The following is a 14,510-nucleotide window of genomic DNA, read 5'->3' on the forward strand; positions in this document are numbered from 1 at the left end:
AGTGACCTTACCACAGCTTCAGGTGTCACACTTAACACAAACAGATTACTACATGGACAATCCAAACATCCACACCAGTACAAACATGTGTAAGCAACAGTTTTAAACCATGGTTTGCACACTCCTCTGTGGAAGCAGTTGGTGACTAGGTGTAGCGTGACTATTATGTCAGCTTTTGTCTGCAGGTGTGTCTAAAGGGTATTGTTTTTCAGATAACCTTTTGCCGCTGGAGAACCGAGAAAACAAGCAGTGTTGGTGTTTGTTTTTAAAGAGCGATGGTGACTCTTAAACAAATAGTTATTTTAGCCCGACCAAACTCCCAGGGAAATGTATGACTATGAGGATAATTTGTTGAAATAGTAAGAAGACCTAAATATTAGCTTTAAGGACTTTAAGGCAGAGTTCAGACTTTAATTGGTTTGTTTGGTTTGTACCCTTGATTCAAATTGTCTAAAACTGGCTTTTCATTTAGAGAGAACATAAGTCACTGGAAGCAATTTGTCATCAATCATCCTCTTGGCACTGAGCAACAAGATGAACAGGAATCAGTATTTGTAGCACTGGTTTCTACTCTGGTTGTGAAAGCTACAACCTAGAGCTGACAGATTTGATGTGGTAGATCATGAGTGCATTGAACTGTCTAAATATTGATGGCACAAGGAGTTGTCATACTAGTTGTCATTAGTATGACAACTTACTAGTATGTCATGCTAGTACGTTTAAAACCCACTGTGGACTGTAGGAATTTTTGCAGTGCTTCGTAAAAATATTCACACCCCTTGAATCGTTTCACATTTTCTCCTGCTACATCCACAAAGTTAAATGTATTTTATTAGCATATAGTGTGAAAGTAACATGTTTAAAAAATAGAGAGAAAATGAAACATGGTTTATTTTTTCTATAAATAAAAATCAGAAATTTGACAGTTCTAACTCCTCAGTAAATTACAGTGCAACCAATTGCCTTCAAGACGGGTTGGGTTAAAACAATTTCTCAAACTGACGGTATCTCACAAAGCTCAAATTTATCATGTGAACCTGGAAACCCATGACTCTGACTTTAGTTGGTTTTTCCAACTAAAGTCAGAGTCATGACAATGAGAGCATATGCATTTAAAAGCACATCAAAACTTTGAAGAAGCTCCTTAGATCAACTGTTCCTTTGGGAAGAGTTATGGAGATATCTTACAAATGAATTATAAGTGGTCTGAAAGGTGCTTCTTTAAGGCATCCACTCCCAGATGCTCAGTGCAAAGCATGCTACACCTTTCAGACTTCTATCTGAATAGGAAAACCACGCATACTTTCCCTTCTAATTCATAGTTATATGCTTCCTTGTATTGGTCCGTCATATTAAATCATTCAAAAGTGCACAAAACTTGTGGGGGGAAAAAAATGCAAACTTTGAAGATATATATATAAATACTTTTACATGCATATTTCATGTAACTCGGTGTTTATGCTGCCTCTTGAAATGAACACTAAGCACCTATCTTACAGTAGAGAGTTACGCCCCCTGGTTGTTACAGGTGAGATAGTTCTAGAGTGTTTGAACACTTTCAACAGGTACGGTGCAGTGCGTGTTGAGAGAAGTTGTCTCCTTATGTTTGTTTTATACTACGTGATCACTCAGTATTCATTTGTGTTATTCTGTTCACTGTTACGCCAGTACTCTATTTGTAATACCTATTCAGATGAATAGGTAAACAGATGATAAACATGCATGTTTTTTTTTATACTTTTTTTTTGTACATGAAGCTCCGCCTTTTTTGGGTTGGTCTTTAGGTGAGGATGATATAAACAATAGTCCGTAGAGTAAAGGTGAGATCGGCTGTAGCGCTCCGGCAGGTATGACTGGAAAGACACTGGCCCTGAGAGACTCTCCAAGGCACCGCGCGTCTTGACGCACAAACCACTTTTACGCAAACAGCTTTCCTGCGTTTTACCCTGGATCTCGCAACTCAGCACCTCCATCAGCATGAAGTTAGAAGTGTTGTGTGGAAACCATGATATGAAGCAGCTTGAGATCCCCGTGGATGGAGAGGGGAAAGAGAAGTCCGCTCTTTCTGCAGAGGAGGAACTGGGGTCCGATGGAGACTGCGTGGCTCACAGCCCTCCACTGATCACTCCAGGTGGCAGCAGCAAATCGAAACCGTACACACGGAGACCCAAGCCCCCTCTTTCCTACATCGCTCTGATCGCCATGGCTATCCGAGATTCACCCACCGGACGTCTGACTTTGGCGGAGATAAACGACTACTTGATGAAAAAGTTCCCCTTCTTCAGGGGCAGCTACACCGGCTGGAGGAACTCTGTGCGACACAATCTGTCTCTGAATGACTGCTTTCTGAAAGTGCTCAGGGACCCGTCCAGGCCCTGGGGAAAAGACAATTACTGGATGCTCAACCCTAACAGCGAGTACACGTTCGCTGATGGGGTGTTCAGGCGCAGGAGGAAGCGCATCAGTAAGCAGTTCAACCGAGTGCAGGACGTGTCGGAGAGCGCAGAGGAACCTCAGGGTACCGACAAGCCTGACCCAAGCAGCAAGACTGAGCCCCGTCCCAAGTTTACAAGCCCATTTGCTATTGAGAGCATCCTCAGTAAGCCTTTCAAAAGAGACTCGACCAAGCAGCCATTTTACCCTGCATTTATCTGGCCGTACTCTGAACTTATGCTGCATCACTCAAGCGCATCTGCTTTCCCCCTGGGCTGGGCTGCTCGTTGAACCTGGTGCTGGAATGCTTTTCTTTATGAACAGAACAAAAGACAGACTCATTTTGTTATTATTTTCTTTTACTTTTTCTCTTGTTTGAGAATTGAAAGTCATCATTGAGTGATACTTTAATTTATTACCTTGTTGATGCTGGCATGTTTTTTTTTCTTTTTACCTTTACAGGCCACCTTTTCTTTATTTATTACTTTGTTGACAACACTTAATAGTAAATGTTACTGTGTACAGTACACTAATATCTTTGTTATTTGGTAGACAAAAAGTATCAAAATGCACTTTGTTTTCTTTGTCTAAACGTCTATCATAAAATATTTAAAACCAGCAAAAAAAAAAAAAAAAAAGATAAAACAACGGTACAACGGTGTTGTTGTGTGTTATTGAAACCAATAAAAAGCTCCTCAGATACCAAAGCAATAATGTTTATTTATTTATTTGTTTGCTTGTTTAAATAAATCTTGGACATTTTGATGGAGTTCATTTTGATTGTTGTACTATTATTAAAACCTTATTATTCCATCCATCCATCCATCCATCCATCCATCCATCCATCCATCCATCCATCCATCCATCCATCCATCCATCCATCCATCCATCCATCCATCCATCCATCCATCCATCCATCCATCCATCCATCCATCCATCCATCCATCCATTCATCCAGGTCCTTAAAATCAAAGCCTCAAGGTCCTGTGTCCTGTACCTTTTAGATGCCTCTGCTTCAACACACTTGAGTCAAATAATGATGATGTAATTCGGCTCTTTGATTCATGTGTGATGGATCAGTGCAAAGTTGCTGGACATCGGATCTTGAGGCCTAGATTTTGAGACCGTTGGTCCATGCCTTTGTCCTTGCTGGGTCACAGAGGCCTGCCTGGTATGTATGTCCAGCAGTGGGTGAGACGAGGTACACAATGGACAGGTTTTCATTCCATCCATTCCACAATGCACATATCTAAGATACATTTTATAGAAACCATTTGACCAGTCAGCCAAGCTTTTGCACTGTGGGAGGAAGCCAGGGCATAGACTGAACCCACAGCGTTCATATCCAGGATCATCTTTCTCTTTCTGCAAGGCAACAGTGGTGCCAAACAATTGTAGCAATTGGGGCGATAGGACTGTAACTTTGCTGCCAAAGACCAGCAAAGTTGCAGTCTTCCACTTAACCAATGCTTAACCTTTTTTTTTTTTTTTTACATTAATTTGGGGAGTGGAAAAAGGGTTAGATATTTCCAGGTGTAGGGTTCTTTATTTGTCATTTATCTATGACTATTTTATGTTTTTGTTTGCTTTTGCAATTTGCTGGACAATCTAGTGAAACGCTTGAAATTCTGTTTTTGGTCATATCTTTTGAGTGTCACATGACACATGAACATCAGTGGACCCCTTTAGTCCACCTTTAGTCCAGCATCTAAGAAAGCCCTTTAAAGCCCACCACGCCCCCACTCCCTGCATTTTTTTTAGCGATTTTTCATTTAAAAACAATTCTTGCTTAAGAATTAATTTATCAAAGGATCGAGTCCAAACTCAAGAGGAAACGCAGCACTTGGAATCTGTGTGTGTGGTATTCCTATATCTGAATGCTTTGACTAAATAAAAAATAAAAGAAGTAAAATGCGGTCTTTTTTTCTGTCAGAATCCTGTCCTGTAGATAACACAGTAAGAAGGACTCTAATGCTAAACAACTTCTGCACAAACAGTCAAAAAGTGAATCGTGGGTGGGGATTAGTCTTGCTCTAATGTGCTGTGTCCGACTCCTTGTCTGGATCTTGGCCAGTGGGGCAGGGAGTATTTCCTGATTTCTTGGATTTGGGGGGGTAAAACGCAGGATGCGTAATGGGGCTAAGGACACAGAGGAGAAAACGGATACGTAGTCGAGTTCTGTTTGGCCGGGTAACAAATGCACAAGTGAAGTGGAAGATCTTTATTCCTCCTGTCTATAAAGGATCATTGCCAACATGGCCAGTGATGACGGCAGAGGACCGCTTATTGCCACGGCTGTAAACCTCGCAAAGCATTTTAAAGGAACGTCTTGAAATGCTGCGTCAGGAAAGCGGAGTAAACTACGTTACACGGGGAAGCGGGAGTGCTTGCATTCAAACAGAAGCGCGAACATGACTGCTGAGATGCCTCAGCAGCAACAGCAGCAGCAGCTGGATCCCTGTGATTCTGCGCGCTCCTGCGCCGCGCTGCTCAGCCCGCAGCCAGACCTGGAGAGCGCTCAGGGCGCACTTGGAGGAAAAAAATCCACCACGAGCTTGAGGCGCCCCGAAAAGCCGCCCTACTCTTATATCGCACTCATAGTCATGGCAATCCAAAACTCACCGAGCAAAAGAGTAACTCTGAGCGAAATTTATCAGTTCCTGCAGGCCACGTTCCCCTTTTTTAGAGGATCGTACCAGGGATGGAAGAACTCCATTAGACACAACCTGTCTCTAAACGAATGCTTTATAAAACTGCCCAAAGGTCTGGGTAGACCTGGGAAGGGTCACTACTGGACCATAGACGCAGGAAGCGAGTTCATGTTCGAGGAGGGATCCTTTCGCCGCAGACCGCGAGGATTCCGGAGGAAATGCCAAGCTATGAAACCAGTGCACAGGATGATGAATGACATCGGGTTTGGCGCGTCCGTGCTGGCGCAGAACTTTGATTTCCAATCTCCTCAAGTCTCAATATCATACCATAGTAACTACAACCTAGATTTAGTGGGTAGTGCAGTTCAAGGGGGATTTAAAGGACTTGGAGTAGGCCAACGCATCCCGCACATTTCATCCACCTCCCTGACATCCTACGTGACGGCATGTGAGACAGCATCTCACACCAATTATTACCCAGACAGCAGCAGCAGCAGTCCCTTACACTCCTCACCAACGACAAGAGCCACTCTGGACCGTACATGTGCGTATGAAAATGCCGCCTCGCATTGGAACGCACCTGGGGTGTCCTCGCACAGAAAACAGCAAGTTCTGCCATCAAGCTGCAGCAGTCCCTCTGCAACGTCACTTTATTCTTTGCCTCAAATCCATTTTCATCATAACACACGAGAATCATCTCAGGTGGCAGGTAGAAAACCCACTTAAAGAAAACTGTGATATGATGTTGATGTCTACGATGCAGTTTATTCACTTATTTGGTGTTGGCTTGTCTTAAACGAGTTTAGAATTTTTATCCAGTATATTTTTAATTTTGAATTTAAAAATGTGGATGGATATACTTGATATTTTCCAGTAGTGTGTTTTAAATATTTGCTTCTAATTTTACTGTAAGTCTTCCAAAAAAAGAGACGATGATTGAGCCTAAACGTTAGGACGTCATTCTGTAGGTGGATTTTAGACGCTTCTTCATCTGTGATACATTTAAATGTTGATAATTTCATTCCATTTAAAATGGCACCTGCCATGAGTTTTTTTTAATGAATAACAGATGAGTGAAGGAAGAGAGACCTGGCTACATTTCAGGGCCTCAAAACTGTGTGGTGCAATTTGAGAAGATTTTTAATTGTGTATTATTTTTGACCTTTTGTACGTCCTTCATATGCTGCACCGACTATGTATTAAATAATAAATAATACACACAACAATAAAAAACACATGCAAGACACAAGTATTACTTCTTTGCAAAGTAATATTACACAAGTGATGTTACGTTATATCACTGTGTGTACACTCCAACAAAATGAGGCAGAATTATTATCTTTTAACTTATCTTAAGCCTAATTTACATACTATTATATTTAATATTGAATTTGAATTAACACTGTCAAACATTTTACTCATTTTACTATTTTAGGCATGTTTTAGTAAAAATAGAAAAGTTTTAATTCTACAAACTACTTTAAACATTTCCTCTAAGATATGAAAAGCATAGTCACTTCTGTAATTCATTTGCAGTAAGAGAGAAAATATTACAATTAACAAGAAAAAAAAAAACGTTTATGTAGCAGCAAAAAACAAAACATGCCAGATCTGTTGGCATTTTTTTTAAAGCTGCCCTTTAAAAAATGCTGCGTGGCTTGCCAAAAGCTCCAACACACATGTTGATCCTGACTTTGGTTCTGTTTGTTTCCAGTGGGATTCCCTCAATATTCCAGCCCCTCAGTTATTCAAGCGCCGGAAACGAAGGAATTCGCTTTGAGCCTAAATGGAATCTCTTCCTTCCATCCGAGTACCGAATGATCCGATCATCACCACCACAACCACAGCGACTGCCAGGACGTGAAGCCATGTGTGCCTCGATGACCACACATTTCTACATAGCGCTTTCTTTTCCTTCCGTCCAATGTCTTGCTTTCAATCTTAGACTCTTTCTTCATTTTCTACACCTGAACAAAGTACAAAATACAAAATTGAATTGATCTTTTGAACTCTATTTGAAATTCCAAGTTTCTTATGATTATTCAGTTGAGATGTCGTTTTATCAACTCAGCGCTCCACCAAACTGCAAAGTTCAAATCCTTTTATCCCATTGACATGTTCTGCACTGCCATCTTGAGGTGTCTAAATGTAAAGACAGGGTTTGATGGCATTTAGCAACAGCCAAGTTGTAATACAATTTCTGCTAAAAGAGGCGTTAACGATGCGTGCATGCTTCGACAAGAAATCCTGGTTTCGTTGAACTGGTATTGCGCAGGTGCAGACGTGTGAGTGCAACTATAGTTAAAAGTCAAAGGCAGAAGCTGTTCTCGAATCATTGTTAAAACATTCTGAAAACAATGTTATTTGCTTTCTAAGGATTGTGCATGGGTTTGTGTCACTTTCAGCAACCTGTCTCTTTACTGTGCATAGTACTGGAAGTTAAGCTTCATGTGAGTTAAAAACCACAAATGTGGCTTTTCTATTTTTGTCAAATAATTAATAATTTTGGAAGTTGGATTTCTCTTTTTTTGTGAATACTTGTTGGCCCAATCCTTGCATGTAAATAAAAAAAACGTACAACTCATTGCTCATCAAACACCGGTTTTAAAAAGTTAGAGGCTGACATCTAACTTTCATGATAATTGAAAATAAAGGTAATGTATGATGATTTTGTCCATCAGGAGCATTACATTGAATTCCCCTTTTAGTCTTCTCAGGTCTTTGCTTCAGTCTTTTGTCCTTACAGTGTTTTCAGGCTGTCAACATATAATTTGAAATGGTACTCCAAATAGCCTGTAATGAAGAAAAAAAGATAAGAGAAAGTAGAAAACACGCATATTGAGCGTGTTGTTCTGTACTGAATTGGTAAATTGCTCCCAGGTGAGTCCCGAATTTCTCCAATATAGGTAAATGTGTGAAGCATTCGATCAGCCAATAATCAGCCAGTTTCTGAAATAGGTCAATGGTTAATGGCTCATTAGCCATCAACTGCCAGTCATGTGTAGTGTACATGGGCGGAGCACAACACAGTGTTACAATTCTGTCAATGGAATGACAAAGGTTTTGACATGATCAACAGCCAGAGAGAAGAAGAGGAGGAAGAGGAACGAGGCTGTGGCAGAGAAGTTAGGAGGCAAAACACTGGAAGAAGCTGAGGACATATGCTCCAGCGTCACCAGGCAATGGATTGCGATCCACAACAAGATGATGATGGCGTTTCTCTGACGCTACCCCTCATTAATTAAACCCACTGAGTTATTTTCTTCAGCATGGAGATGGAGAACATAGGGTGATTATATTGTGTTCCTCTTGCTCTGCCTGTACAGTTTTCCTTAAAAAGATTGTCTTATTTTCCAATTTCTACTTTTGTTGTGCCCTACAGTGCTGTGTTTTCTAACTTTCTTACTCCCGGGTTTTATTTTGTTTCTCATTTACTGTATTTTGCGTATTATTTATAGTGTTTCATTTACAAGTCACAGTTTAAAAAAAATAATGCAGCCAATAAATTTACATTTCTGATTCTGGATCCAACTCTTTGCAAGATGGACAATTTAGCAGTGTAAAGGACAAGGCCATTGAAGCATTATTTCATGTGACCTTGTCCTTTACAGTGCTGACATTATGAACTCTTTCCGCTATGATTGCGGTTCAATCAGCCTCCTATCAAAAATACTCCCGGGGTTTTGTAGGCAACACTGGCAGTGGAGTATCTTTAGATCTAGGCCATGAAAATTCCAACTTTACATAATCATGGTAATACTTCATTATTTTTATTTTTCTTGGCCCATTATTTTTATTTTTCTTGACAGAATTGATTAAAAGTTAATCAATTCTGTCACTCACGCATGCCATGCATGAATCCAGAATCGGAAATGCTTGAATGCAAATTTTATTGATTGCAAAACATTTTTTCTCAGCTGTAACTATTAACTGATTCTAAAAAAATGGAGTTTGAAGTGAGAACGGCTTTAAAGCAATAAAAAAAATATATCCATGAAGCAATAACTCTTCATACTGATAGTGCTGACATGTCCATTGACATATGTTTACATTGAGGGGTCAACTAAGTATTTTGTGGAAGAGCCTGGCTTTTTTCAGAAAATACACGGCATGTGGCTATTTGTACGAAATGTTTTGAGAGATGCACTTACAGCTTTGCAAAATGCATGATGATTCGAGAAGCGGCTGAGAAAAACTGTACTGTATTTCATCTGAGTGAAGGGATGTAGTACTGAAGTGTATCAAGAGATGGCAGCACCCCACCAGAAACTTCCTGCAACTCTCTGTTCCGTCTCTGTCGAGAAATTATGCCCAAGTAAGTGATTAATAAAACGGTTTTTAAAAATTAATATCAGGATGAGTAACACTTGACACGTGCTTTTTTAAATTTCTTTGTTAATTTTTGTGTGTTTTTATCTGCTTTTTCTTTCTTTTCATTTTTTAATTTTATTGTATGGCCTTTAAACGAACAAACCATGGTTACTAACAAATATAAAGTTGAAATCCAATACTGGTCTAAAAATGATATTATTTTCACACTGTACAATTTTCCCTTCCTGGCCACCAGAGGGAACCGAGCTCCTAATTTTGATGGTAAGACTTAAACAACGTGGTCTTTCTTCTTGCTCGCTTTTAAAGTTACAGGAGAGTAATTTGTACGAAAGTAAAGTGACTGCATTTTTACGTTACATTAATTTGTTCCATTTGTTAGTCACATTTCCATCACATTGGTCATCATAATCATAATTTAAGGTTACACAGTCAGGACTTTTGTTATATGTTTTGGCGTATGTCTAGACCTGTGCAATAATCTCAGTACATCAAAATATGTTGTATTTTCATTACATATAAACATGCTTCTATTTTTTTTATTGCTATTTCAGACAAATATCTGCGGTTAAATGTAATAAAAATATAAGGTCAAAAATAGTTCTAGTGAGCTAAATTTGTTCCAATATGACATTACACCAAAACATGCAGTACCACACTGAAGGCGTTAAAATTTACATTTGTTCAAAGAAAAATTCATGCTCATTGCGTCGTCTTTTTTTGTGAAATAATTTGACACTTTGTTATGCCTGTCACGGTGCCCCAGTTGCGAATAGTTTAAATTATCATGAGTTTTTGGGGGGGACTGGGTGGGCAGAGCGCCGCATTAAGTAAAAGGCCCGTCGTGAACTGTGTAAACAGCCCAGGGCGGTGGAAAAAGTTCATGCCCGGGTCCATGTAAGGAGAAACCAGCGGAACGCTGCAGGCCACCGCACGGACATTTAATTAAGAAGACCTGAGGAGGATTTCAGTGAAAATGGGGCTATTACTGTTGTCTCATGGTGTTCGGTGCTGATTTTAATGCGCTGCTGCTCCCGACAGTCAGAGGAGCAGTGACGGTCGACCTAAAGCAGAGGCCTTAGGTGTCAGCTTTTTGAACCTTTTGTGTTTTAGTCAATTTAAAAAATATACACATATTTTTTTATTTTTTCTATCTTAGGCTCTAAAACTATACCCTTCACGTTAATGCATATAATAATATATAATATGGATTTTTTTTTTCTGTTGTTAGAATAAATAAAACAATGTTTAATTAAAAGATAAAAATAATTAAACAAATAAATGCTTCAGAGTGTTTGTCTGGCTTCCAACACAATGAAACAAAACAGTTTTATTTAAAATGTTTCCTAGCGTGTTGTGCTGGTCTCCTTTAGTTCCTTGCGTTTCTCACATCTGCAGGGTGTGAGTTTCAACACAAATTGTCTCTAATTCTGTTCTGAATAAGATTGCATCTCACCTCTCAACAAAAAAGGACATTTATTTCCTCCTTTGATCTCACACTGAGTCACAGTTGGTGCTCTTTTGTTAACACCTTAAAGACGTTTCCATGGGTATAAGACGCACCATTTGTTTTGCTAAATAACTTAATTAAACAGTCAACAATAATTTAACAACACATATATAAAAAAAATAATAATATTTTAAAATGGGTATGCTATCTTTTTACTATTGTGAAAAACGTTTAAAATGGAGGGGGGAAAAACTAGAATTTTTTTTTTCCAAACAGAAATGAAATAACCTATCCCTGAAATATCAAAGTCTCGCACTGTGTTTCTCCCTTTCACCTTAAAGGCAATAGCTTTGACTGATAGAGGATGCACCGCGCAGGAACATGCGATCATGTTGTGTCTCTGTGTGCATGTTAGTTGCTCTGTCACGTCTGAAGCTTTTTGGCAGGAGCGCGCTGGGAGTTACCGACACCTCCTGAAAACTTTTTCCCTGAGAGCTGTGAGTGTGGCCAACCAAGTGCACGGGCTGGCCTCCCATTGGACAACCAGTACACTCTGGAAAAGGGGGCGCGGCTTCCCGGCCAGAAAAAAAGGAGGAAAGAATTTAACTGCGCAAAAAGTCCTGTGTGGTGACGGATGTCTCAAAGTTCAGAACTTTTTCCGAATAGTTCCAAGGATGGGGACCTCTTGAAGACGTTTCTTTTTATTATTATTAATATTGTTATTATTGTTATTTTTTTTCTAAGTTAAGCAGCAAGGCGCTGTGATTTGAACCATCATCGGAGGGAGAAGTGGAGCTCACCCTTTGCAGATTCTGGATCAAAGTGAAGACATGCAGGCTCGCTACTCGGTCTCCAGCCCCAATTCTCTGGGCGTCGTTCCGTACATCAGCAGCGACCCCAGCTACTACAGGGCCGCTGCCGGTGGGGGCTACACGGGGATGGCAGCGCCTATGAACATGTACTCTCATGCGGCTCATGACCAATACCCCGCCAGCATGGCCCGGGCTTACGGACCGTACACTCCCCAGCCTCAGCCCAAGGACATGGTGAAGCCCCCCTACAGCTACATCGCGCTCATCACCATGGCGATCCAAAACTCGCCCGACAAGAAAGTGACCCTGAATGGGATTTACCAGTTCATCATGGAGAGGTTTCCATTCTACCGAGACAATAAGCAGGGCTGGCAGAACAGCATTAGACATAATCTGTCTCTGAATGAGTGCTTCGTCAAGGTGCCCCGCGATGACAAAAAGCCCGGCAAAGGCAGCTACTGGACCTTGGACCCGGACTCCTACAACATGTTCGAGAATGGGAGCTTCCTGAGGAGGAGGCGGCGGTTCAAGAAGAAGGACGCGCTGAAGGAGAAAGAGGAGCGGCTGCAGAAGGACCTGCCGCCGAGACAGCAGGGCCGGGATCAGGAGCAGCCAGTGCAAGGCTCCCAACCCGTACGGATCCAGGATATTAAGACTGAGAACGGCTCCGTCACGCCGCCGCAGGCCGATTCGCCCTCTTTGAACGCAGTGCCCAAAATCGAGAGTCCAGACAGCAGCAGCAGCATGTCCAGCGGGAGCCCGCACAGCATCCCTTCCAGCAGGTCCATCGCTATGGACAGCTCCGAGCACCACCAGCAACAGCAGCAGCAGCACCACAGTCAGGCCTCTACGCAGGGCTTCAGTGTGGACAACATCATGACCTCCCTCCGGGGATCTCCACAAGGGGTCACCGAGCTCCCCTCCAGCCTGACCGCTTCCACTAGGACAGCAGGTATAACGCCATCTTTGTCCCTAAACTATTCTCCAAATCAGACATCTGTCTACAGCTCGCCTTGTAACCAGAACTCCATCTCTACTACCTCCAACGCTACCTATCATTGTAACATGAGCCTTTACGCTGGGGACAGGTCGGGCCACTTGGCACCGAGCACCGTGGACGAAACGTTGCCAGATTACTCAGTCACAACCACCTCGTCCTCCCTGACCCACGCTAACCTGAACTCAGGGCAGGAGGGCCCTCATACCCACCAAGGGAGGCTAGCGTCATGGTACCTGAACCAGGCCGGAGACCTGGGCCATCTGGGTGCAACGTACCCGGCGCAGCAGCAGAACTTCCACTCAGTCCGTGAGATGTTCGAATCCCAGAGGATTGGCTTGAATAACTCACCGGTGAATGGGAATAACAGCTGTCAGATGTCATTCCCACCGAGTCAGTCCATCTATCGCACTTCGGGAGCTTTTGTATACGACTGCAGCAAATTCTGACCAAAAACCAAAGAAGAATGAAAAGAAAGAAGGAAAGCTCAGTATTTTCTTAACCACACGGTGTTTGAACTCTGTCATTAAAACCCCTTTTTACCTCTGTTTCCTGCCCCATGACAGTATGGACAAATGTGAGACATAAAAAGACAGAAAAGACTTGATCTTGGTTTTTTCTAAAGAACAGTGTTACATCAAATAGCACGTAAGTTTCTAATTTTTTGCTTTTGTTTTTTTTCTTTTTCTTTTCTGGCTTTATGTGATATGTTAGAGATGTGTCACTTGTCCTGGACGTGTATAGTTGCATATATAGTAATTTATTTCTAAAACTGTTGCCAAATATTATGGACCAAACACTCCAAAAGTGTTTCTAAATTGAATTGCCTTAACTGTCCAAAAGTATGTTCCACTATAAAAGTAAAGAAGACGAAAAGGAACGTGTATATCACCGTGATATTTTAATTAAATGTTGAAAAGTATTCTGAAGGATTTGTTTGTTTGTTAAATAAATTGTCATTTTATGTGAGTTAGAGTTGCGCCTCATTTCTTACAAGCAAGAATTTAGGATGGTAACTTACATGCAGTCTCGTCCACGTTTACATTTTTGTGGTTTTAATTTTTTAATTAACAAGTTTATCAAAGTAATAAAAAAAAATCAAAATATTTGCTGTAGCCTAAAATATAGCCCCACGCCCTTCCCCCCATCCCCCCTTCTTTTTTTTTTTATTTTTTTTACAGACTTTCATAATTTAAAAAGCATCTCGCTGTGAGTGTTTCTAAAGAATTAGCACCATAAATAGTGCGTTTTCGGTCCTTTTAGTTGATATAACTGAATTTAAATAGTTTCAGTGTATGTCAACAGCTTGTGTAACAGAATCAATGAAATCAACCTGAACAAGCAGCTATGGAGCATGGAGGTTAGCCGTAGACGCATCACAGCTTTGTTTTGGACTGCGTCGTGTGTTAGTGGCTCACACCGCTGCTGATTTAATATCATACCAAACATGCCAAAGATATTCCCGTTGTCACTTCAGATTGGACGTTTCGATTCTCACGAGCCTGACAGGTTGTTGACTCAAAGGAAGAGAAAATGTGACCTGCACGTTTTTATTAACTATGAGTCTCTCTCTGTGTGTGTGTATTGGAAAATCTCAACTGTAGTTTTTCCACTGGTTGTGTGTTGCATCAGTAGAGCTATTATAAAAGGTTTGTCTAATATCTTTTATCAAGTAGATCTAAAATGTGTTTTATATGTGTATCAATAATCCACATTTCTGATTTTTTTTTAGATGTCGAAACATTGATTAGACTACATGCTATGTTGTTTTTTGAGTGCTAAAAATATTTGTGAATTATATTTAAAAGACATGTTGGCAAGTATACTTGAAAAGGCCT

The 14,510-nt window shown here is 40.9% G+C and overlaps 3 protein-coding genes across 3 annotated transcripts; all 3 read left to right on the plus strand.

The window, feature by feature from the left end:
• Positions 1-1,789: 1,789 nt before the first annotated feature.
• On the plus strand, positions 1,790-3,202 carry foxq1a (forkhead box Q1a). The gene has a single exon (XM_008434197.2). It carries the CDS (start codon positions 1,978-1,980, stop codon positions 2,722-2,724), a length of 747 nt encoding a protein of 248 aa, XP_008432419.1. The 5' UTR covers positions 1,790-1,977; the 3' UTR covers positions 2,725-3,202.
• An 81-nt stretch (positions 3,203-3,283) lies between these two features.
• foxf2a (forkhead box F2a) lies at positions 3,284-10,585 on the plus strand. The gene is made up of 2 exons (XM_017309963.2): positions 3,284-5,793; positions 6,799-10,585. The coding sequence occupies exons 1-2, from the start codon at positions 4,845-4,847 to the stop codon at positions 6,903-6,905; spliced, it is 1,056 nt and encodes a 351-aa protein (XP_017165452.2). The 5' UTR covers positions 3,284-4,844; the 3' UTR covers positions 6,906-10,585.
• Positions 10,586-11,243: 658 nt separating this feature from the next.
• On the plus strand, positions 11,244-13,641 carry foxc1a (forkhead box C1a). Its single transcript, XM_008434198.3, has one exon. It carries the CDS (start codon positions 11,694-11,696, stop codon positions 13,119-13,121), a length of 1,428 nt encoding a protein of 475 aa, XP_008432420.1. The 5' UTR covers positions 11,244-11,693; the 3' UTR covers positions 13,122-13,641.
• Positions 13,642-14,510: the final 869 nt, after the last annotated feature.

The sequence above is a fragment of the Poecilia reticulata genome, chromosome 17, assembly GCF_904066995.2.
Source record: "Poecilia reticulata chromosome 17, P_reticulata-male-v2, whole genome shotgun sequence".
NCBI classification, from domain to species: Eukaryota; Metazoa; Chordata; class Actinopteri; order Cyprinodontiformes; family Poeciliidae; genus Poecilia; species Poecilia reticulata.

What these genes read in the sequence shown, in the direction of transcription:
- foxq1a (XM_008434197.2), top strand. Translation starts at nt 1,978, where the DNA reads ATGAAGTTAGAAGTGTTGTGTGGAAACCATGATATGAAGCAGCTTGAG.
- foxf2a (XM_017309963.2), top strand. Translation starts at nt 4,845, where the DNA reads ATGACTGCTGAGATGCCTCAGCAGCAACAGCAGCAGCAGCTGGATCCC. An exon ending in AGAATCATCTCAGGTGGCAG is followed by an intron (nt 5,794 to 6,798) that starts GTAGAAAACCCA and finishes GTTTGTTTCCAG; the next exon opens with TGGGATTCCCTCAATATTCC.
- foxc1a (XM_008434198.3), top strand. Translation starts at nt 11,694, where the DNA reads ATGCAGGCTCGCTACTCGGTCTCCAGCCCCAATTCTCTGGGCGTCGTT.